The sequence below is a fragment of the Macaca mulatta genome, chromosome 7 (genome assembly GCF_049350105.2).
Source record: "Macaca mulatta isolate MMU2019108-1 chromosome 7, T2T-MMU8v2.0, whole genome shotgun sequence".
NCBI lineage: Eukaryota > Metazoa > Chordata > Mammalia > Primates > Cercopithecidae > Macaca > Macaca mulatta.
This window is the reverse complement of record NC_133412.1, coordinates 21,208,579-21,234,396: the sequence shown is the minus strand read 5'-3', so window position 1 is coordinate 21,234,396 and position 25,818 is coordinate 21,208,579. Positions and strand designations below refer to the sequence as shown.

Here is a 25,818-nt window from a genome sequence, read left to right as displayed (position 1 = left end):
GATCAAGGTAAGTTGTTTCTATGCCATATGGCACATTATGAAACACACAAAGCATCACCTCTAAATCTGGCTTAGTCTACTCTGAAATCGTCAAGCATTTTTGTTTTATTATTTTAAATTTTAAAATGGAAAAGTATTTTTTAACAGGAAAAAAATGAGAAAAAATTATTATAATCACACATATTCTTCCTGTTACAAGTTAGAAACTACTGACAGACATTTGTTTATAGCATTTGTTTTCTAGAAAAATAAAACTTTCTCTTGTTATAAAGAACTCAAACAATGCAGAAATGTACAAAGATGAAAGTTTTAAAAAATCACTCCCGGCCAGGCACGGTGGCTCACACCTATAATCCCAGCACTTTGGGAGGCCAAGGCGGGTGGATCACGAGGTCAGGAATTCAAGACCAGCCTGGGCAAGATGGTGAAACACTGTCTCTACTAAAAATACAAAAATTAGCCGGGCATGGTGGCAGATGCCTGTAATCCCAGCTACTCGGTAGGCTGAGGCAGAAAATTGCTTGAACCGGGGAGGCAGAGTTTGCAGTGAGTCGAGATCATGCCACTGAACTCCAGTCTGGGCGACAGAGCAAGATTCCGTCTCAAAAAAAAAAAAAAAAATTCCAAATCTAAAATTAACCAAAATTATCATTAAAATACTGAGATTACAGACATCTTTATAGTTCAATTTAATGTGATTCAAAATGGCATATATAGCATGGTCCTTTTTTAAAATTTCTTCTCTATCATTCTATCTGTATAGGTACATATAAATATGTCAAAATAATATAAGAAAAGGAAGCTAAAGGAATTTTTGAACTTCAAGTATTTACAGAGACATTATCTCCTACAATGGCAAAAGTATAAAACAAAAAGCAATTGTAGTCATTATGCTTTTTATTTTTTAAACTGTTAATTTTAGACAATTTATATTGATTTGAGAATATTATTCTCACCCTTCCTCCAACAGTCTTCTCTTTTTTTTCTTTTTTTTTTTTTTGAGATGGAGTCTCACTCTGTCACCCAGGCTGGAGTGCAGTGGCACAATCTCAGCTCACTGCAATCTCTACCTCCCAGGTTCAAGCGATTCTCCTGTCTCAGCCTCCTGAGTCGCTGGAATTACAGGCACCCACCACCACACTTAGCTAATTTTTGTATTTTTAGTGGAGATGGGGTTTCACCATGTTGAGACAGCAGGTAATCTGAAACGCAGATTTTTTTTTTTTTTGAGACAGTCTCAACTCTGTCGCCCAGGCTGGAGTGAAGTGGCGCAATGCCGGCTCACTGCAACCTCTGCCTCTTGGGTTCAAGCAATTCTCATGCCTTAGCCTCCCGAGTAGCTAGGATTACAGGCACCCGCCACCATACGCAGCTAATTTTGTATTTTTAGTAGAGACAGAGCTTCGCCATGTTAGTTAGCCAGGCTGATCTCCAACTCCTGACCTCAGGTGATTCGCCTGCCTCGGCCTACCAAAGTGCTCGGATTACAGGCGTGAGCCACTGCGCCTGGCCTTGTTCATTATTTTATACTAGGATTCATACCACCTACTTGTATGGGGTAGGTGTTACCACTCCCATGGGTCAAGAAAACTTCCTTTGAAGACAATCAGTTCTACTATTCACTTTCCCTACTTCCTCTATTTTTCCTCCAGCAACCATTTCCCTATTTCTCATTCTAAAGAGGGAAAATCAGAATACCCAATGTGCTTCTCTCCACTTTTGATAATATAGGAGAAAATTCTCAGGATTTGGTCGATTTACCAGTATGGATTCTGCACATGGGTCAGGGCAGAAGCTAAATTATGCTGTCTCCTAGCTCTGCTACAGGATTCGTTTCTCTCCTTGGTAGCTAGTTTTTGAAGTATACTACATTAGGTTCTGCTTCTTTTTTATTGCAGTAATTTTTTTTTTTTTTTTTGAGATAGGGTCTCACTCTGTCAATTCAGCCTGGAGTGCAGTGGCACAATCATGGCTCACTGCAGCCTCAACCTCCTTGGGCTCAGGTGATCTTCCCAGCTCAGCTTCCTGAGTAGCTGGAACTACTGGCACACACCACCACACCCAGCTATTTTTTTTTTTTTTTGTAGAGACAGGCAACTCACTATGTCACCTAGGCAGGTCTCGAATTAGTGGGCTTAAGCGATCCTCCAGCCGCAACTTCCCAAAGCGCTGGAATTACAGGTATGAGCCACTGCATTCAGCCAGCATGAGGGATCTTGTAGGGATGATGAAAATGTTCTAAAACCAGACTATGATAGTTAAACAACCGAGTAAACTTATTAAAAACCACTTAGGCCAGGCACAGTGGCTCATGTCTGTAATTCCAGCTCTGCAAGGCAGAGGCAGGTGGATCACCTGAGGTCAGGAGTTCGAGATCAGCCTGGCCAACATCTCTACAAAAAATACAAAAATTAGGCTGGGCACAGTGGCTCATGCCTGTAAACCCAGCACTTTGGGAGGCCAAGGTCTGGAGTTCATGACCAGCCTGGTCAAGATGGTGAAACCCCATCTCTACTAAAAAAAAAAAAAAAAAAAATCAGCCGAGCGTGGTAATGGGCACCTGTAATCCCAGCCACTTGGAAGGCTGAGGCAGAGAACTGCTTGAACCCAGGAGGCGCAGGTTGCAGTGAGCAGAGATCACGTTACTGCACTCCAGCCTGGGCGACAGAGCGAGACTCGTCACAAACAAACAAACAAAACAAAAAGAAAAAAATTAGCCAGGTGTGGTGGCGAGCACCTGTAATCCCAGCTACTCAGGAGGCTGAGGCACAAGAATCACCCGAACTCAGGAGGTAGAGACTGCAGTGAGCCGGGATCGCACCACAGCATTCCAGCCTGGGTGACAGAGCGAGACTCCCACCTCAAAAAAAGGAAAAGCATTGAATTTTACATTTTTAAGTAGGATTTTATGATAGGTAAATTATTACCTCAATAAAGTTACTTTTTTAAAAAACTGGGGAAATTGTGAGCACAGGATAGGCAAGGTAATATTGCTTTTAGACTTGCTAAATCTGTTAATGAGATTGCCAAATGCCCTGGAAAATTAGGTTGATGGAGATACTGGACTATGGAGATCTAGTAACAGATTTTTTTTTTGAAACGGAGTTTTGCTCTTGTTGTCCAGGCTGGAGTGCAATGGCGCCATCTCGGCTCACTGCAACCTCCATCTCCCATGTTCAAGCAATTCTCCTGCCTCAGCCTCCCAAGTAGCTGGGATTACAGGTATGTGCCACCACGCCCGACTAATTTTGTATCTTTAGTAGAGATGGGATTTCATCATGTTGGTCAGGCTGGTCTCGAACTCCAGACCTCAGGTGATCCGGCAAACTTCGGCCTCCCAAAGTGCTGGGATTACAGGTGTGAGCCACCACGCCCGGCCATAATACAGATTTTTGGAGTCACCAGGAAAGATATGAAAAAAGAATTTTTATGTATGTCTTAAATTATATACAGATCAACCATCCAAAAATATCTTCACTTAATCATGCTAATTTTCAATATTTCCTTTTCAAAATTATTCGAAAGGTAGTCTCAGATGAGTGTGGTGGCTCACACCTGTAATCCCAGCACTTTGGGAGGCTGAAGCAGGTGGAGCGCTTGAGCTCAGGAATTTGAGATGAGCCTACACAACAGAGTGAGACCCCCATCTCTACAAAAAATTTAAAAATTAGCCAGGTGTGGTGGCACACGACCGTAGTCCCAGCTACTCAGGAAGCTGAGGTGGAGAATCACTTGAGCCTGGGAAGTTGAGGCTGCAGTGAGCTATGATCATGCCATTGCCCTCCAGCCTGGGCAACAGAGCGGGACTGTGTCTCAGTGGTGGGGGGCGGGGGAGAGAACAGTAGTCTCTATCCCCATTTCTTCCAGTTCTTTCATTACCCTCATACTTTCTTAATCTCCTAAAGCCTTTGTTCCTTACTTACCTCATTGTCAAAGCTATTCTCTCAACTCACGAATGGTACCCTATTTTCAAAATCCATGGCCTTTTCTCCATTCTTTTAACTTCTCCGCAAAAGGCTCTGCCAACCTCCCATCCTTAAAACTTATCTCTTGGCTTCTAAAACATACTATTCTGATCTTCTTCCCACTTTTTTGCTTCAGTTTTCTTTGCTAAATCCTATCACCTCCTACCCCCAACTCACATCTTATCAAAATAAGGGAGAAGCTATGATCCCAAAATAAGAAAGAACTTGGTTTCTATCTGTCTCCAGACTTGCAAATTTTGTTTATAAACCCCAACCAACTTCAAGTCACCACTGTTTCTTCATCTTCATTAATTGTCCTTACGGCATTTTTCATGTCTTTGGTCTTCTTCCCCAATAAGAAAATAAATTCAGAGAATATTAACTTGACTTTTCTCAATTTTGTAACAACAGACAGCATTTCATGCAGAATTATATGCACAATGAATGGAATTCAGTATCTATTTCTGACTCATCAAAGATGACTAGAATCGTTCCAAAGCAGGTCCCTGGGAAGATATTTTGATACAGCTTAGAAACTGTTTCTTAGTCCATTTGGGCTGCTAAAACAACATACCATAAACTGAGTGGCTTATAAACAGCAGCATTTTATTTCTCACAGTCCTGGTGACTAGGAATACCAAGATCAAGGTTCCAGTTTATTGAGTGTCTGTTAAAGGCTTACTTTCTGGTTCATAGTTGGTGCCTTCTAGCTGAGTCCTCACATGGTAGAAGGGACAGTGGTCTCTCTTAGGTTTCTTTTATAAGAATCTTATTCACTAACCTTATTCATGACCTAATCACCTCCCAAAGGTCCTACCTCCTAATACCATAGAAATTAGTATTTCAACATATGAATTTTTGGGGGTGACAAAAACATTCAGACCATAGTAGACCATATTGTAAACACAACTAGAAAACTAAACTTTGGGCCAGGTGTGGTGGCTCACGTCTGTAATCCCAGCACTTTGGGAGGCCAAGGCAGGTGAATCACAAGGTCAGGAGATTGAGACCATGGTGAAACTCCGTCTCTACTAAAAACACAAAAAATAAGCTGGGTGCGGTGGCGGGCGCCTGTAATCCCACCTACTCATGAGGCTGAGGCAGGAGAATGGCGTGAACCAGGAGATGAAGCTTGCAGTGCGCCGAGATCGCGTCATTGCACTCCAGCCTGGGCGACAGAGCGAGACTCCACCTCAAAAAAAAAAAAAACACTAAACTTTTTTTTTTTTTGAGACGGAGTCTCACTCTGTCGCCCAGGCTGGATGGCACCATGTCGACTCACTCCAACCTCTATTTCCTGGGTTCAGACAATTCTCCTGCCTCAGCCTCCCAAGTAGCTAGGATCACAGGCGCCTACCACCACACCCAGCTAATTTTTGCTTTTTTTAAGTAGAGACAGGGTTTCAACATGTTGGCCAAGCTGGTCTCAAACTCCTGACCTCAGGTGATCCACCTGCCTCAGCCTCCCAAAGTGCTGGGATTACAAGCATGAGCCACCACACCCGGCCACTTTGTGTGATCTTTTCACATACATGTTTAAAGTGTAACAAAGTTTTCTGGCAGTTAATTTATGCCCAGATGGTTAATGATATTCAAGCTAAAAATATTAAAGTTCTATAAAGCAAATTTAAATTCCTCCAGATTTCTAAAATTTGGAATCATAAAGCATCATAAAGCCCAAAATTATAAGTCTCACGCAACATTTATAAACACATGGCTCTAGCCTATTCTCTTCCAGACTATTTGCTTTAGACAAACTATAATATATTCAAGAATAACAACTTACCAAATCACAAAGTCCAACTTGCCCAAATTTGGCCCCAACTGCTACCAAAGTTCTAGTCTCTGATGGGTGGAGAGCCATAGAGAATATTGGGCCTGTGGTAACTTTGTAAACAGTATCTTCACTAATGACCATGCCATTTAAATTGGCTCTGTAGCTAAGAAAATTAGAAAGTTAAATTTTGTAAGTAAAACCAATCTCAATAGTCAAAATAAGTAAAAGATTATTCAAAAAGAAAAATTACAATCAGTAAACAAATATTGGAAACTATTCAATCTCCTGGTAACCAAGGAAATCAAATTAAGCAATACTCTTTCACTTTTTAAATTACCCTTGATAATTTTACCACCACCAAAAACTGGTAGGCTGCAGTTAAATACACATAATCACACATATAGCTAGTGGAAGAGTAAGTTCATATAAAATTTTCAGAAGAAAAAAAGACTTTTGAGAAACAATTCGGCAATGTGTACTAAAAGCAATAAAAATGTTCACAATATTTGATGCATTAATCTCACTTCTGGAAATCTAACCTAAAGAAATAATCCACTATCATATCCATATACTTCAACAAACACACAAAACTAAATGGAAAACAACCGCAAATACCAAGCAGGTAGGAGGAGAAGTGAATTCCTTCTACTCAATGGAATATTTTATCATTATTCAATAATTTTAAAGACTCTAATAACATGTAACCACAAATGAAAAAAGCATAATGCAGGCCAGCCACAGTGGCTCACACCTGTAATCCCAGCGCTTTGGGAGACCAAGGCAGATGGCTCACTTGAGCTCAGGTGTTCAAGACCAACCTGGGCAACACAGCAAAATCTCATCTCTACAAATACAAAAATTAGTGAGGTATGATGGTGCATGCCTGTAGTCCAAGCTACTTGGGAAGCTGAGGTGGGAGGATCATTTGAGCTCAGGAAGCAGAGGTTGCAGTGAGCCAAGATTGCGCCACTGTACTGCAGCCTAAGCAACAGAGGGAGACCTTGTCTCAAAAAAAAAAAAAGAAAAAAGTATAATGCAAAATTGTATATACATTACAACATACAGTAAAAATGTATGTGGATTCACTCATTTATTCAACACTGAACATTTATTCAACACTGAACATATATTATGTGCCAGGCACTGTTCTGGTTATTGAAATAAAATTCTTGCCCTCATGAAGCTTATATCCTAGTAGTATTGTATATGGCAACACTTGAGAGGAAATACACAAAAACAACGGTTGTTAGGGTGGAAACATTTCATCTCACTTTCAAAATTCCCTAAAATGGTGTATAGTCTTTATAACTCAAACATCTCAAAAAATATAAAAGAAACACAAGGAATTGCAACTTACCTTTTAATGCTAGATAATCCTTTCTCAGTGTTCTTACTACTTGGCTGAAACATTGGGAGAGATCAAAGAACTACATTAACACACACACACATATATATATAGTATATATTTCCTTAACAGATGATTCTAAAGGCTATTAGCCTTCCCAGTACCTTGTTCATTCCTGCCCATGTGTGCAGAAATCCTTTAAATCGTTCATTGTCTTCTTGATTTTCAGAAGTCATTTCTAAAGGCCCAGGAGGTAACAAAGGCTGTTATAAAAAATAAAAAGTTATTTGTTAGTCTCGTAAATTTGTTGGTTTACATTTACCTAGAATGTAAACACAAGGAGGGCAAGGGTATTTGTCTGTTTTCCCACAACTTCACTTTCAACATTAACAGTAACGGTGGCATATCATGGACACTCAAAATAATTGTTCAATAAATGAATGCCAGGTACCCTATAAATCAATAACATGTATTATCTCATTTAATCCTCTCAAGCACCTAGTGAATGAGGTATTACATTTTAAAGACAGTGGATTGAAACTTAGAGCCTGTAATCCCAGCACTTTGGGAAGCCGAGGCAGGCGGATCACGAGGTCAGGAGTTCAAGACCAGCCTGCCCAACATGGTGAAATCCCATCTCTACTAAAAATACAAAAATTAGCTGGGCATGGTGGCAGGTGCCTGTAATCCCAGCTACTCGGGAGGCTGAGGCAGGAGAATCGTGTGAACCCAGGAGGTGGAGGTTGCAGTGAGCCAAGATTGCACTATTGCACTCCAGCCTGGGCAACAGGGCAAGACTCCGTCCCAAAAAAAAAAAACCAGAAACTTAGAGGAGTTAACTTGCCCGAAGTCACACAGCCATTAACCAGAGAAGCTGAGAACTGACTCAGATTATCTTAACTCATTACTCAGTATCATACCTACATTACTAATTTTTTAAACAGTTTGTAACCAACCAATGGGTGAGAAATCATGTTAATATGTCACAACTAGCAATTTGTTTTAGTGAATGTGACTAGAATAGAAGTATCAGGCCAGGAACATGGCTCACACCCGTAATCCCAGCACTTTGGGAGGCCGAGGCAGGCAAATAGCTTGAGGCCAGAAGTTCGAGACCAGCCTGGCCAACATGGCGAAACCCCATTTATACTAAAAATACAAAAATTAGCCAGGCACGGTGACACACGCCTGTAGTCCCAGCTACTATGGAGGCTGAGGCACGAGAATCACTGGAACCAGGGAGGCGGAGGTTGCGGTGAACCAAGATCATGCCATTGCAATCCAGGCTGGGCGACAGAGGGAGACTGTGTCTCAAAAAAAAAAAAAGAAATACCAAAGTGCACATGTAGTGTCACTTGACAAACTGTGGTTTCAGTTGCATATATGTGTAATGGTTACAATGTAAATATCTTTTTTTTTTTTTTTAATTTAATGTCTCAAGTGATGCTCCCACCTCAGCCTCCTGAGGAGCTGGGACTACAGGCACATGCCACCACACCCAGCTAATTTTCGTATTTTTTTTGTGAGGACAGGGTCACTTGATGTTGCCTAGGCTGGTCTCAAACTCCTGGGTTCAAGTGATTCTCTTGCCTCAGCCTCCCAAAGTGCTGGGATTACAGACATGAGCCACTACACCTGGCCATAAATATATTTGTGGGCTGAGGCTTCAAAAAAATTTGGAAGCTACTCTTCCATGCTGCTTCCCGTAACACCTGGATTTGCAATTTGCTCCCAGAGCACCTTCCTAATTAGTGCTATCTTCCTATTTACAATTAAACAATGATATAAAGTATTAAAAATAGGTGTTCTTGAAAAATATTATTTAGACGATGTTTGCTAAATAAAACTCTACTCACTAAAATTAAACTACACATTATCACATATTATTAACATTAATATTTTATTGATTACTAAGCCCTTAATATAATGTGAGAAACCTGATAGATACAATTTATCTTCACAGTATCTCTTTCAGGTTTCTTTTTTTTAAAACTGACATAAAATTGCACATATTTACTGAGGGTTCTATTATTGCTGACATTTTTTTAATGGGGAAACGATCAGAAAGGTTAATTAACTCACCCACAATCCTATAGCAGGTAAGTCCCGCAGAAATACAGAATTTAATCTAGTCTTTACGACTTTGAAATCTTACTCATTAAACCATAGAACAGGCCAGGCGCAGCCATTGCAGTGGCTCACACCTGCAATCCTAGCACTTTGGGAGGCCAAGGCAGGCAGATCACTTGAAGTCAGGAGTTCAAGACCAGCCTGGCCAGCATGGTGAAACCCCGTCTTTACCAAAAATATAAAAAATCAGCCAGGTATCGTGGCATGTGCCTGTAATCCCAGCTATTCGGGAGGCTGAGGCAGGAGAATCGCTTGAACACCAGGAGTGGGTTGCAGTGAGGCAAGAGCATGCCACTGCATTCCAGCCTGGGTGACAGAGCAAGACTCCGTCTTAAAAAAAAAAACAAAAACAAAAAACAAAACCATACAACATTCAAGAATGAAATATAAAATTAAACATAATTTAATGAACTTTTAGTCTAGTTTCAACACTTCAAATTTTTCAGTATTTTATTACATTAAAATATTGTATTTGCACATTTTCTTACAGTTTCATCTGCAACTAATGTCGGCGGTGTTGGAGTTGCTGGTAATGAAACTCCCGAAGGATCAACTTTTAGTAATCGCATTGACCTTCTACATCCAACCCCATTTTCTCTCTTAGGCTTCTTTCTACAAGAGTGGGGAAAAATTCATGTTATACTCACAAAACAATAAAATTTACTAACATTAAAGAGATAACTTCTAGGAATATATCCCACAGATATATTTATACATTGCATATATATACATGGCCACAATTATTTTAATAAGTATGGAAAAAACTTAAACCTAAATGTTCATCAAAAGGAGGTGAGGTCTGTTAAATCATGGTGTACATATCTAATAGAATAATATGCTGCCATAAAAAGAATGATACAGATCTTAATGCACTGCTGAAAGGAACCCTAGCTTATAAAAAGCAAAAAGAAAGTCCAGTACAGGTTTACAAAAAGGTTACATATACACATACATTTGTACATGCTGAGGTTACCTATGGAGGAATACACATAAAACTACTACTTCTAGGGAAAAGGCCTGGAGAACTAAGGTCTAAAATAGGAAGGAAACGTAAACGTTTCACTGCATTCCCTTCCATACACTGTAGTTTACTTTTTTTTTTTTGAGACAGAGTCTCGCACTGTCGCCCGGGCTGGAGTGCAGTGGCGCGATCTCGGCTCACTGCAAGCTCCACCTCCCGGGTTCACGCCAATCTCCTTCCTCAGCCTCCCGAGAGCTGGGACTACATGCGCCCGCCACCACGCCCAGCCCATTTTTTTGTATTTTTAGTAGAGACGCGGTTTCACCGTGTTTGCCAGGATGGTCTCGATCTCCTGACCTTATGATCCGCCCGCCTCGGCCTCCTAAAGTGTTGGGATTACAGGCGTGAGCCACCGCGCCTGGCAGTTTACTTTTCAAATAATATACAGTCCCTATTTTTTATGCACTATTTTTTCATTTTAAAAAAATTCATTTTAAAATGTCAGGGAAAGAGAAGCCTCTGAAATTATTTCCAAAAATTCACAAAAAATTATCAGCTATAGTCCACATTAGTTCGAGAATTAGTAAAAACTTTTTTTTTTTTTTTTTTTTTTGAGATGGAGTCTGGCTCTGTCACCCAGGCTGGAGTGCAGTGGCTGGATCTCGGCTCACTGCAAGCTCCGCCTCCCGAGTTTACGCCATTCTCCTGCCTCAGCCTCCTGAGTAGCTGGGACTACAGGCGCCCGCCACCTCGCCCAGCTAGTTTTTTTTTGTATTTTTTAGTAGAGACGGGGTTTCACTGTGTTAGCCAGGATGGTCTCGATCTCCTGACCTTGTGATCCGCCCGTCTCGGCCTCCCAAAGTGCTGGGATTACAGGCTTGAGCCACCGCGCCCGGCCTAAAAACTATTATTGATTGAAAGTATACTATATACTAAAAACTGTACTCCACATTCCATCTCATATTTAATCCTCAAAAAATACGCCTGAGTATATGGAATAATATGGGCTGTCATACAATCCTCCTAGAAATCTACTCCTAGAGAAACTCCCATACATAAGCACTAAGAGACTTAAGAATGTTTAGAGCAGCACTTTTCATAATAAAAACCTGGAAACAACTCAATTGTTCATCAACAGTGGAATAAAATGTAGTACATTTATCCAGTGGAATATCATATAGCAGAAAAAAAGAATGAAATAAAGCTGTGCACATCAACATGGGTAAATTTAAAAGCATAAATATGTAAAGATGAGCAAAATAAGAAAATCTCAGAATATAAAAATGGCATATTGTATGTGAACACCAAAAAAAGACAAAGCTAAACAATAGAGTGTTTAAGGATACACTCACTGGTAGTAAAACTATAAATCAATAGCCAGGCGCAGTGGCTCACACCTGTAATCCCAGCACTTTGGGAGGCTGAGGCAGGCGGATCACTTGAGGTCCGGAGTTCCAGATCAGCCTGGCAAACATGGCAAAACCCCGTATCTACTAAAAATACAAAAATTAGCCAAGCATGGTCATGAGCACCTGTAATCCCAGCTACTCAGGAGGCTGAGCCATGAGAATTGCTTGAACCTGGGAGGCAGAGGCTGCAGTGAGCCAAGATGGCGCCACTGTACTCCAGTCTGAGCAACAGAGCGATACTGTCTCAAAAATAAATAAATAAATAAAAATGAAACTATAGGCTGGGCACGGTGGCTCACGCCTGTAGTCCCAGCACTTTGGGAGGCCGAGACAGGTTGGTCACAAGGTCAGGAGATGGAGACCATCCTGGCTAACACGGTGAAACCTCGTCTCTACTAAAAATATAAAAAATTAGCTGGGCATGGTGGCAGGTGCCTGTAGTCCCAGCTACTCGGCAGGCTGAGGCAGGAGAATGGTGTGAACCCGGGAGGCAGAACTTGCAGTGAGCTGAGATCACGCCACTGCACTCCAGCCTGGGCAACAAAGTGAGACTCTGTCTCAAAAAAAAAAGAAACTATAAATAAATGCAAGGAAATATTATCACAAAAGTCAGCATAGTGGTAGTATCTGGAGGGAGCTGTATATATGGGCCTTCGGGGGTACTCATAATTTCTATTAACCTGGATGGCAGGTACATGGTTGGGACCTGTATAATTTTTCAACTACACAAATACATTATATGTACCTTTTTATATGTATATTTAATAATTTTCAAAAAAATTTAAATCCTTCTGAATTAGCATAACACCAGTTTTACAGAAAAGGAAAGAAAAATTATATAAAGTATCCAAGGTTAATATCATAGCTGTAAGTGACTGAATCAAAACTTGAACCCAAATTTGCTACATCTCAAAGCCTATGCTTCTTCCTCTACATTAAGCAACTTCCATACTATCAACTTGCTACTACCTATGCAACTATTAAGGGCTGGAATTTTGTGATTTAGGAAGAAATCACCTATCTTGGCTAATAAAAAACATTCAAATGTAAAGGTACTAATCAGCTGGCAACAGGACCAGTGCTACTGTTTTTCCAGTGTTAATGATGTTCCTCTTACAGTAACTTTTCATACTTGAAAATACCTGGCCATGATTAAAGGTCTAGCTTTTCTCAAGCTAATTGTCCTGTAACAGAATCAAACCAAGTAAATGAAGCTACATTTCATTAGCATCTGGCACTAAACAAATGAGCTAATGATACCAAGATTTTTAGTTTCTTCATTTACATGTAAGCACTACCAAAATGCAATGGAGATAATTCAAAATTTAAAAACCCTGGAGTTCAAACCACTTATAAGCTGTTTTGACTTTCAGCAAATAATTTTTTTTTTTTTTTTGAGATAGAGTCTCACTCTTACTGCCCAGGCTGGAGTGCAATGGTGTGATCTTGGCTCACCACGACCTCCGCCTGCCAGGTTCAAGTGATTTTCCTGCCTTAGCCTCTTGAGTAGCTGGGATTCAGACATTTGCCACCATGCCTGGCTAATATTTTAACTTTTTTTTTTTTAGTAGAGATGGGTTTTCTCCATGTTGGTCAGGCCAGTCTCTAACTCCCGACCTCAGGTGATCCCCCTGCCTCAACCTCCCAAAGTGCTGGGATTACAGGCATGAGCCACCGCACCCAGCCAACAATCTTATATTTTGAGCCAGATTTCTAACTCACAAAATGAATATATTACCTACCACATACATGGATGGATACAGTGGTTGTCAGAGTTAAATGAGATAATACATGACAAAATTGCTAGATCACTGCAGTATGTTTCATAGATGTTCAATAAATGTTAATTCCTTTCCTTTATTCTAGGACTAAGAAAGCAAAAACAAATTGAGACGCAAAAAGACAGCTAGAAAAATTAAAAGTAAGTAGAAGAGTCTTTAAGAATAATAGTTTTCTAAGTAACAATAATTTAGTGGAAAAAAAGATTTCCCTCCATTATAGCAACAACAAATATAAACAAATTTCAGCTCTCAATTGTATTTGCTCCATATTATTTTGATGAAGATGAGAATTGTAAAGTTATTAAAGGGTAGCATTACCTCAGAGATCCTAGAGGGACTGAAGTTAAACAGCACTTGACGATCTGTTAAGCTTACTATGCCAAACCATTTTTTTCAAATTATAAAACAGTTGAGCAATGTATCATGGTTCAGGCATTGCAAACCAGGTATTTTACCTCTTGGATTTAGGAGGCTGTCTCTTCTCTATGATTTCACGGAGTCTTGCAGCAGACTGTAAAGTATAAAAATCATGTAAAAATGTTTTAACTACATATCTTACCTTTAAAAATATTAGGTATCTGCTACTATACCCACGTTAAACTAAGGTCTATTCAGGAACTAAAGATCCTAAAGATAGGCCATAAGTCATGATCAGCGTTTCTGTACTCCAGCCTGGGCAACACAGCGAGACCCTGTCTCAAAAAAAAAAAAAAAAAAAGGCCAGGCGCAGTGGCTCAAGCCTGTAATCCTAGCACTTTGGGAGGCCGAGACGAGTGGATCACGAGGTCAGGAGATCGAGACCATCCTGGCTACCATGGTGAAACCCCGTCTCTACTAAAAAATACAAAAAACGGCCGGGCGCGGTGGCTCAAGCCTGTAATCCCAGCACTTTGGGAGGCCGAGACGGGCGGATCACGAGGTCAGGAGATCGAGACCATCCTGGCTAACACAATGAAACCCCGTCTCCACTAAAAATACAAAAAAATTAGCCGGGCATGGTGGCGGCGCCTGTAGTCCCAGCTACTCGGGAGGCTGAGGCAGGAGAATGGCGGGAACCCGGGAGGCGGAGCTTGCAGTGAAGCCGAGATCGCGCCACTGCACTCCAGCCTGGGCGACAGAGCGAGACTCCGCCTCAAAAAAAAAAAAAAAAAAATACAAAAAACTAGCCGGGCAAGGTGGTGGGCGTCTGTAGTCCCAGCTACTTGGGAGGCTGAGGGAGGAGAACGGCGTAAACCCGGGAGGCGGAGCTTGCAGTGAGCTGAGATCTGGCCACTGCACTCCAACCTGGGCGACAGAGCGAGACTCCATCTCAAAAAATAAAAATTAAAAAAAAAAAAGGCCAGGCGTGGTGGATCACACCTGTAATCCCAGCACTTTGGGAGGCCAAGGCGAGTAGATCACTGGAGGTCAGCAGTTCAAGACCAGCCTGACCAACATGGTGAAACCCCATCCCTACTAAAAATACAAAAATTACCCAGGCATGGTGGCAGGCGCCTGTAATCCCAGCTACTCAGGAAGCTGAGGCATGAGAATCGCTTGAACCCGGGAGGCGGAGGTTGCAGTGAGCCGAGATCACGTCACTGCACTCCAGCCTGGGCAACAAGAGCAAAACTTTGCCTCCAAAAAAAAAAAAAAAAAAAAAAGGACAAAAAAAAATGCCTTCGAATCAATGGAATACAGTAACCTCTTCCTATTAAGTGCAAAACCTGCTCCTATTTTAGCCTTCCTCATCTGACACTATGAAACCTGGTATGTTATTGACCTTCTGGTGGGAGTTATGACATCTTGGGTTTTATTGCTCTTGTTGTTGTTTTGAGACAGGGTCTTGCTCTGTTGCCTAGGCTGGAATGCAGTGGCACGATCGTAGCTCACAGCAGCCTCGACTTTCTAAGCTCAAGCCATACTTCCACCTCAGCCACCCCAGTAGCTACGACTCCAGGCATGCATCACTATGCTCAACTAATTTACTTTTTATAGAGGTGGGGGATGGTCTCCGTATGTTACCCAGGTTGATCTCCCACCTCCACCTCCCCAAGTGACAGGATTACAGGCGTGAACCACTGCTCCCGGCCCAGCATCTTGGTTTTAAATACAGACTCCACACAAACCTCAGACAACTGAAGAGAAGCAAAAAAGTCTGCATTTTCTGATATGTTCTTCAGTCTCTTCCTTTCGTAGGGTGACAATCCCGAAAAATCATCCTATAAAATTTACCAAAAAGATTCCATTACTTTATATAATCTATAGGAAAAGCACTTCACAAAACTATGTGTTTCATTTTCTACATGAATACTTTACTTCAAATTGTACTACCTCTATTCATTTCATGCCATCTAACCAAAACAGACGTTTGCTGAATTGGATATTTCAGTAAATCTGAATTTGGGATACTCACAGAGTATCTGTATGGCTTCCCAGTTAAGAAGTGATCTGTTATTAGAAATCAAGTAGTATAATCTAGTAGCAAATTATTTCCTAGTGGCAATTAATTGTACTATTACTCAAAAGTTATTTTTGGCCAGGCATGGTGGCTCACGCCTGTAATCCCACCAATTTGGGAGGCTGAAGCAGGTGGATCACCTGAGGTCAGGAGGTCAACACCAGCCTGGCCAAAATGGTGAAATCCCGTCTCTACTAAAAATATAAAAATTGGTCAGATGTGGCGGCTCATATCTGTAATCCCAGCACTTTGGGAAGCCAAGGCAGGCAGATTACCCGAAGTCAGGAGTTCAAGACCAGCCTGGCCAACATGGTGAAATCCTGTCTCTACTAAAAATGCAAAAAAAAAAAAAAAAAAAAATTAGCCAGGTGTAGTGGCAGGTGCCTGTAATCCCAGCTACTCTGGAGGCAGGGGCAGGAGAATCACTTGAACCCAGGCGGCGGGGGTTGCAGTGAGCCGAGATCATGCCATCGCACTCTAGCCTGGACAACAAAAGCGAAAACGCCGTCTCCAAAAAAAAAAAAAAAAGTTATTTTTATCAAACAAAAAAACTTTCTTTAAATGCAGTAGAGTAAGTACATGTCTCTACTTTCTCCTAAAGAGCCACTAATGTAACAGTAAGCTAATGTTTTTTTAAACCCTGAGATATAAGACAGTATATTCAGGAAATAGCAAAATACTATAAGAAAATTCAAAAAATAAGAACAGAAGTTTTTAAATCCATTAAAAGCCTTAAATTTAGAAAGTAGAACAAAAAGATAAACACATGGACAGAAAAGACAAAAAACAGACTCAATCTTAGAGGTCCAATATCCAATTCATTGTTTGAGAAACTGCAGAGAAATTGGAAGAGAATCAATCATTAAAAAATAATAAAGGCCGGGCGCGGTGGCTCACGCCTGTAATCCCAGCACTTTGGGAGCCCGAGGTGGGCGGATCACAAGGTTAGGAGTTCGAGACCACCCTGGCTAACAAGGTGAAACCCTGTCTACTAAAAATACAAAAAATTAGCTGGGAGTGGTGGCGGGCGCCTGTAGTCCCAGCTACTCAGGAGGCTGAAGCAGGAGAATGGCGTGAACCTGGAAGGTGGAGCTTGCAGTGAGCCGAGATGGCTCCATTGTACTCCTGCCTGAATGACAGAGCAAGACTCCGTCTCAAAAAAAATAAATAATAATAATAATATAAATGGGAGGCCGGGTATAGTGGCTCAAGCCTGTAATCCTAGCACTTTGAGAGGCCGAGGCGGGCAGATCACCAGGTCAGGAGATCAGGACCATCCTGGCCAACATGGCAAAACTCCATCTCTACTAAAAATACAAAAATTGGCCGGGCATGGCGGCACGCGCCTGTGGTACCAGCTACTCGGGAGGCTGAGACAGGAGAATTGCTTGAACCCGGGAGATGGAGGTTGCAGTGAACGGAGGTTATGCCACAGGACTCCAGCCCGGGCAGCGACAGAGCAAGACTCTGTCTCAAAAAAAAAAAAAAAAAGAAAAAGAAAAGACAGAAAGAAAAATAATGTAAGTGGGAGACTGAAGCAGAAGGATCACTTGAGCCCAGAAGTTCAAGGTTTCAGTAAGCTATGATGACACCACGATATTCTAGCCTGGGCAACAGAGCGAGACCCCCATCTCTAAAAAATAATAGTCTGAAAACAAAAATATTATTTTAAAGTTTCTCAAAACTAAAGACATGAGCTTCCAGTTACAAAAAGCCCAATGAGTATACAGCATAATGAATGAAAAAGGACTCAGGCAAGCAGGCTCAGTGGCTCACGCGTGTAATCCCAGCACTTTGGGAGGCCACCAGGCAGATCACTAGAGGCCAGGAATGGGAGACCAGCCTGGCCAACATGGTGAAACCCGTCTCTATTAAAAATACAAAAAAAACTAGCTGGGCGTGGTAGTGCACACCTGTAATCCCAGCTACTTAGGAGGCTGAGGCACGAGAATTGCTTGAACCTAGGAGGCAGTGGTTGCAAAACCGAGATCACACCACTGCATTCTAGCTGCCAGGGCAAGAGCAAGACTGCCTCAAAAAAAAAAAAAAAAAAAAAAAAAGCAGGCCGGGTACGATGGCTCATGCCTGTAATCCCAGCACTTTGGGAGGCTGAAGTGGGCAGATCACCTGAGGTCAGGAGTTCGAGACACCCTAGCCCACATGGTGAAACCTCATCTCTACTAAAAATACAAAAATTAGCTGGCCGTGGTGGCATGTGCCTGTAGTCCAAGCTACTCAGGAAGTTGAGACAGGAGAATCGCTTGAACCTAGAAGGCAGAGGTTGCAATGAGGCAAGATTGTGCCACTGCACTCCAGCCTAGGCGACTGGGTGAGACCCCGTCTCAAGAAAACAAAACAAAACAAAGAAGAACCCAGGCCTCGGTATATCATCACAATTTTTTTTTTTTTTTTTTAAAGAGATGGACTCTCACTCTGTCACCCAGGCTAAAGTGCATTGGCTTGATTAAAACTTACTGCAGCCTTGCACTCCTGGGCTCCAGCCTTAGCCTCCCAAGTAGCTGAAACTACAGGCCTGCGTTACTACACCCAGCCAGAAAAGATCTTAAAAGCATGCAGAGGGAAAAAAAGATCACAAAGAATCCAGAATCAGAATGGCACAAACTTTCAACATTGAAGGAAGTGGGAAGACAATGGAACAATGCGTTAAAAATTCTAAGGAAAGATTATTTTCAACTTACAATTCTAAATCCAATTAGGTCATCAATCAAACATAAAGCTAAAGACTTTTTCTGGGCTGAGCGCAGTGGCTCACGCCTATAATCCTAGCACTTTGGGAGACTGAAGCGGGCAGATCACGAGGTCAGGAGTTCGAGACCAGCCCGGCCAACATGGTGACACCCCCGTCTCCATTAAAAATACAAAAAGCTACAATGAGCCGAGATCGCACCACTACATTCCAGCCTGGGTGACAGAATGAGACTCCATCTCAAAAAAAAAAATAAAGACTTTTTCTGACATGCAAAATATTTGCCTCTTATATACTTTTTCTCAGAAAGCTGCACTTCACCAAAATGAAAGAATAAACCAAGAAAGAAAGACATGGCATGCACGGTGGCTCACGCCTGTAATCCCAGCACTGTGAGAGGCTGAGGCAGGCGGATCACTTGAGGTCAGGAGTTCAAAACCAGCCTGGCCAACATTGAGAAACCCCTTCTCCACTAAAAATACAAAAATTAGCCAGGCATGTTGGCGCACGCCTGTAATCCCAGCTACTCGGGACGCTGATTTGGGAGAACTGCTTGAACCTGGGAGGTGAAGGTTGCAGTGAGCTGAGATCATGCCACTGCACTCCATCCTGGGTGACAGAGCAAGACCCCATCTCAAAAAATTTTTTTTAAAAAAGTATCTTGGCTGGGCACGGTGGCTCACACCTGTAATCCCAGCACTTTGGGAGGCTGAGGTGGGCAGATTGCTGGAGCCCAGGAGTTTGAGACCAGCCTGGGCAATAAACATGGCACACCAACATCTCTAAAAAAAAAAAAAAAAAAAAAAAAGTCAAAATTAGCCGGACAAGGTGGCACATGCCTGTAGTCTCAGCTATTTGGAAGGCTTTATATATATATATTTTTTTTTTTAAAAAACAAGAGTCTTGCTCTGTCACCCAGCCTGGAGTGCAGTGACTTGATCTTGGCTCACTGCACCCTCCACCACCCAGGTTCAAGCGATTCTCCCATCTCAGCCTCCCAAGTAGCTCAGATTACAGGCACCTGCCACCACGCCTGGCTAATTTTTATATCTTCTTTTTTTTCTTTTGGTGGAGGGAGGTGGGGACAGTCTGGCTGTGTCGCCCAGGCTAGAGTGCAGTGGTATGATGGCTCACTGCAACCTCCACCTCCTGAGTTCAAGCAATTATCCTGACTCAGCCTCCCGAGTAGCTGGGACTACGGGTGCCCGCCACCACGCCTGGCTAATTTTTGTATATTTAGGAGAGACGGGGTTTCACCATGTTGGCCAGGCTGGTCTCGGACTCCTGACCTCAAGTGATCCACCCACCTCAGCCTCCCAAAGTGCTGGGAGTACATGCATGAACAACCATGACCGGCCTAATTTTTGTATTTTTATTAGAAATGGGGTTTCACCATTTTGGGCAGGTTGGTCTGGAACTCCTGACCTCAGGTGATCTGTTCACCTCCTTTTGTTAATTTTTAATTTTTTTTTCTTTAGGAGCAACTCTATTAACGGACCTATTTCATTACATCAAACTAAAATCTGCTTTATGTTTACCTTGTATTCTTCAGAATCTTACAGTCTAAGAGGCCAAAGGGATAATCTAATCCAGTGGTTCTCAAAGTGCAGTCCTGGACTAACAACATCAGTGTCACTAGGAAACTGTTAAATATGCAAATTGGGCTGGGTGTGGTGACTCAAGCCTATAATCCTAGCACTTTGGGAGACTGAGGTGGGAGGACTGGTTAAGCTCAGGAGCTCAAGACCAGCCTGGGCAACACCTCCCACCCCCAACCCCACCAACATCTCTATTTAAAAAAAAAAAAAAAAGAAAGAAAAAGAAAAAAGATATGCAATTGTATGCTCCAACTCCAAAACTTCTGAATCAGAAACTGTTGGTGGGGCCCTGCAATGGAGTTTTAACACACTATCCAGGTAAATCTGATATAGCCTAAAGTTTGAGAACCACAGATTTTATCCAAACCCCTCACTAAGGTGATTTGCTTAAAGGAACAAGGTTTCTTAGAAGTGACCACGCTAGGCCGGGTGCGGTGGCTCACGCCTGTAATTCCAGCACTTTGAGAGGCCGAGGTGGGCGGATCACAAGTCCAGGAGATCGAGACCATCCTGGCGAACAAAGCGGAACCCTCTACTAAAAATACAAAAAATTAGCTGGGGGTGGTGGCAGGCGCCTGTAATCCCAGCTACTCAGGAGACTGAGGCAGGAGAATGGCGTGAACCCGGCAGGAGGAGCTTGTAGTAAGCCGAGATCGCGCCACTGCACTCCAGCCTGGGCAACAGAGCAAGACTCCGTCTCAAAAAAAAAAAAAAAAGAAGTGGCCATGCTAGGCTATCAACCCCAAGTCCAATTCATCTAATACTTATCCTATGCTGTCCCACTATGAGTCCTGGTTCTTAACTCTGGGGTAAGAAAGCATAAACCAAACTTCTATTTCATAACAATAACCCTTCAATTATAGTATCTCCCTTTCCCTACTATCATTTTCTGTTCCCTGAGTTCCAGCAACATTGTGTCATGTGCTTTATATTTTATCTTATCCTGTTAAAAGTTGTCAGTTTGAATGGAGCACAGCCCTCCCGGTAGGCAGTAGAAGCCAAAAGAATTACAGACCAGGCTGGGCGCAGTGGCTCACCACTGTAATCCCAGCACCTTGGGAGGCTGAGGCGGGTGGATCAGGAGGTCAGGAGTTAGAGACCAGCCTGACCAACATGGTGAAAACCCGTCTCTACTAAAAACACAAAACTAGCCAGGCATGGTGGGGCACCTGTAATCCCAGCTACTCAGGAGGCTGAGGGAGGAGAATCTATTGAATCCAGGAGGCCAAGGTTGCAGAGAGCCAATATAGTGTCACTGCACTCCGGCATGAGCAACAGAGCGACACTCGGTCTCCAAAAAAAAAAATTACACACCAAATTCCTTAAGTTGATTGGAATTATATAGAACTAATTAATGCATTTCTCATGTATCTTATCTACTCTGTCATTTGTCTCCTTTTGCATTTAAAGGAAATATTATTCAACACATCCATATAATCAGTTTCCCTACCCTGATATCAAGGGTCAGTCAATACCATATATCCCACAAACTGATGACTTCTGATATACTGTACATAAATATGTAAAGGTGAGCAAGGCACCATAAAGTATGAGTAAACCCAAAAATATATGAAGTTTAAAGAAAGAAAAAGGGAAGCAGAGTAAAGATTAAGTCAATCCTTTCATTGACACATCAACAGCAAAAGCAAAAATAACCCAAGGAAGTTATTTGTTAAACCTTAAAAATAATAATGTATTATTACATTTATTCTTACATTATTAGATAAAATAATTTGTTTGTACCAGAGAGAGCCTTGAAAAACTTCAATTTATCAGAACTTCACATTTAAAAAAAGAGATACTAGAACAAGCTACTAATTAAGTCCTTACCACGCCTGGTGTGATATCTTCATCACTGTCTCCATCCTGACTACTTTCCACATCAACACTGAGATTCATCGCATCTGCCGTTCTCTTGGATTGTAGCTTGTTACTTTCAGTATGAACAGCTGAGGCTGAATTTTGCAGCACGGATTCAGACTTAGATGTGGTTTTCTTCTTTGGAGGTATAATCCTTCTGCAAGTTTTCTTTATTTTAGTCTTCTTACACGCAACTTCATTGTTAGAATTCTTTTCTAATAGGGATTTGGGGCACATAAGCTGGTCTAGCTGGTAATTACTGAGTGAAAAGGGGGCTAGATAGACCTTAGCTGTTTTTATTAAAACTGTAGTCTGTACTGGTCTCAGAGACACATAAGCGATGTTTTGATTTTCTTTATATTCATTTACCTATTCAGATCAATAAAAGAAAAGAGAGTATTAGAATTCCAAGTCCTGTGCCTTTTCTTACAGGATCCCCAGCAGATCTAATAATTCCCATTTCACAATGACAATATAAATCCAAATTGATGCCAGGTGCGGTGGCTTACCCCTGTAATCCCAGCACTTTGGGAGGCTGAGGCAGGGCCTGAGGTCAGGAGTTCAAGATTAGCCTGGCCAACATGATGAAACCCGCCGCACCCCCCCACCCCCACTCCACCCCCCGCCCCCCGCCGTCTCTACTAAAAATACAAAAATTGGGTGTGGTGGTACCTGCCTGTAATTCTAGCTACTCAGGAGGCTGAGGCAGGAGAATCGCTTAAACCCGGGAGGCGGAGGTTGCAGTGAGCCAAGATCATGCCACTGCACTCCAGCCTGGGCAACAGAGCGAGACTCAAGCTCAAAAAAATAAATAAATCCAAATTGACACCCTGTAAGAAAACTTTTTTTCCCCTCCAAAATCTAGATATGTAATTCATTAACCTTAACCTCAACAGAATTCACTTACTAGGCACATGTGCCCATCAGAGTTTCCCAGACCAATAATAATGACTAGCATTTGGACTGAAGCAAATACCCCACTGTCAGCTGCGGATTGTCTGGAATTATTTAAAGAGTGTGAAGCTGATCATAACTGTGGCAAAAGCAAACGCAGAAGGTTGAAGAAAGGGAATCCCAGATGTGACTCTCCCACTATTTCTAGGGTTATTGATGAGAACCTTTCGTCAAAGCCGAAGGCCTCAGGGCAGGGATCGCCGCCAACCCCCGGTACCAGGCGCCCTCGACCTTCCGGGCCTGTGTCCCGCATAACCCTCACAAAAACCGAAGCAGGCGCACACCTGGAAGCACCGATCCGTTTCTCACCTTCATCTGGGGTCGCTGTCTGGAGTCCGCCTTCTCAGCCGCCGCGCCCGACCTGGACATCTTTCGGCTTCTCGGTGGCCGGCTCCTTCCCGCCAAGATTGCGGCGGGAGGCCGAGAGGGGCGGGGCCGGGACGGGGCGGAGCCCACTCAGATCCTCAGCGGCCGCAGCGCCAGAGCGGGAAGTCCGGGTTACCCGCGCTTCTTAAAGAAGGCCGCTTTGGCCGGGCGCGGTGGCTCACGCCTGTAATCCCAGCACTTTGGGAGGCTGAAGCGGGCGGATTACCTGAGGTCAGAAGTTTAAGACCAGCCTGGCCAACATGATGAAACCCCGTCTTTACTAAAAGTAAAAAATCAGCCGGGCGCGGTAGCACATGCCTGTAATCCCAGTTACTCAGGAGGCTGAGGCAGAATTGCTTGAACCCAGGAGGCAGAGGTTGCAGTGAGCCGAGATCGTGCCATTGCACTCCAGCCTGGGCAACAAGAGTGAGACTCCGTCTCAAAAAAAAAAAAAAAAAAAAAAAAATCGCTTATGTGTCTTTGAGACCAGTACAGACTACAGTTTTAATAAAAACAGCTAAGGCCTATCTTGCCCCCTTTTCACTCAGTAATTACCAGCTAGACCAGCTTATGTGCCCCAGATCCCTATTAGAAAAGAATTCTAACAATGAAGTTGCATGTAAGAAGACTAAAATAAAGAAAACTTGCAGAAGGACTCAAATTCTTTAGGGAAGTCCTGGGGCTGAACTGACATTTTTACCTCAGACTGCTGATTTTGATTCAGGTGGTACTGGGATCTCGCTCTGAAAAACATTGGCAGGCCGGGAGCGGTGACTAACACCTGTAATCCCAACACTTTGAGAGGCCGAGAGGAGTGGATCACTTGGGCCCAGGAGTTCCAAACCAGCCTGGGCAACATAGTGAGACCCCATCTCTACAAAAAATACAAAAATTAGCCTGGCGTGGTGTTATACGTCTGTAGTCCCCGCTACTCGGAAGGCAGGGGTGGGAAAATGGCTTGAACCTAGAAGGACGAGGCCAGTGAGCCGTGGTCGTGCAGCACTCCAGCCTGAGCGACAGGGCAAGACCCTGTCTCTTTTATAAATAAAAATAAAATAAGATTCTGGCTATTCTTCTCTTTAAGTTTCCTTCTACCCAAAACTGTTTCCTTAGTTTCTTAATTGGGTCCCACACTGTTCTTGCCTGAGACTTGTCCAGTTTCATTTCTTCTCCCACTCAAGGCCCAGTTGTAGAACACAGGTGAAGTAATTTGGGTTAATCACATTAACAGCAACTTCAAGGCCCTCCATGACTCAAAAATTACTGATAAAACCAAACTTTTCATGGTGTCCTGTATAATGTATACTGTTTCTGGACTTCAGAACTTTGTTCCTGCTGTCCCTTGTCTCCTCCGCAGTTATAAAGTCCTTTCTAATGTGAAATGTGCCCTGACTTTCCAATTAGCATATATACATATATATATATATATATATATTTTTTTTTTTAACACAACCCAGCTTGTAAATTGGCGCTGCTTCTGTTATTATCCTGTAAGTCCTTAAAGAGTTCTTAAATAGGCCGGCCGCCGTGGCTTACATCTGTAGTCCCAGCACTTTGGGGAGGCCAAGGTAGGTGGATCATCTGAGGTCAGGAGTTCAAGACCAGCCTGGGCAACATGGTGAAACCCCACCTCTACTAAAAATACAAAAATTAGCCGGGAGTGGTGGCACACGCCACCACTCAGCACTGTGGGAGGCCGGAGTGGGATGATCTCTTGGGCCTGGCCAACATGGTCAAACCTCATCTCTACTAAAAATACAAAAATCAGCAGGGCGTGGTGGTGGGCACCTGTAATCCCAGCTACTCAGAAGGCTGAGGCACGAGAATCGCTTAAACCCGGGAGGTGGAGACTGCAGTAGGCCAACATCGAGCCACCACACTCCAGCCTGGGTGACAGAAGAAGACCCTGTCTCAAAATAATAATAATTACTTAGATATTTAAATACAAACGTTTTCCAATCAGGAATATATTCTAATAGGTATTTTCCAGAAACTGGAAAAACCTGAAAGCCTAGAAGTGGAGTTTTGGGATTTCAGGCAGGTAATGTCCCAGGCACCTTAAGAGATTTTTTTTTTTTTTTTTTTTTTTTTTTGGTCACTGGCCTAAATCAGCACCACCCGCCCTGTGACACCAAATACTGCACCACAGCCCACCCTGGCCTCTTGAACTGAGCTAATCGGATACTACTGGCAAGATTTTTATTCCATCAAACTCTACTTCTTCTGAGCTTTCAACAAGCCAGACAAACAGTAACTCACTGTCGCCTGAGTTTCTTATTCACTATACCGTTCTTGGCTTCAAACCAAGCTAACACGTAAAATCTTTCATTCGAACCTTCCTCACCGCAGGGTCCTAACAGCAAAGCCCAAAGGAAGCAAAATTTCCCTCCAAAAGCAGTTTCCAAATTCTGCAACGTAGAGAACACGCGGGCAGCCGATGAGCATGCGCAGAAACACACTCAACGTCCTAGCTGTGGGCGCCCAAACGTCCTCCACCATCCCACAATCCTCTCGTCACGTATTTC

General features: G+C 42.7%; 1 protein-coding gene across 3 annotated transcripts in view; it reads right to left on the bottom strand.

Moving 5' to 3' along the window:
- The window catches only part of WDR76 (WD repeat domain 76), a 43,246-nt gene extending 17,454 nt beyond the window's left edge, over positions 1–25,792 (bottom strand). Inside the window, exons 1-8 of one of the 3 annotated variants that reach the window (XM_028850859.2) lie at positions 25,638–25,792; positions 21,944–22,130; positions 15,477–15,569; positions 13,824–13,879; positions 9,706–9,829; positions 7,252–7,350; positions 7,100–7,143; positions 5,752–5,905 (exon numbers count right to left, since the gene is read on the bottom strand). In XM_028850859.2, the coding sequence (XP_028706692.2) occupies positions 5,752–5,905; positions 7,100–7,143; positions 7,252–7,350; positions 9,706–9,829; positions 13,824–13,879; positions 15,477–15,569; positions 21,944–22,130; positions 25,638–25,792 (912 nt within the window). Of the gene's footprint in view, positions 1–5,751; positions 5,906–7,099; positions 7,144–7,251; positions 7,351–9,705; positions 9,830–13,823; positions 13,880–15,476; positions 15,570–21,943; positions 22,343–23,211; positions 23,504–25,637 lie in introns of those variants that run through there. The other 2 variants (XM_001109470.5, XM_015142110.3) reach the window with 2 other exon arrangements.
- Positions 25,793–25,818: the final 26 nt, after the last annotated feature.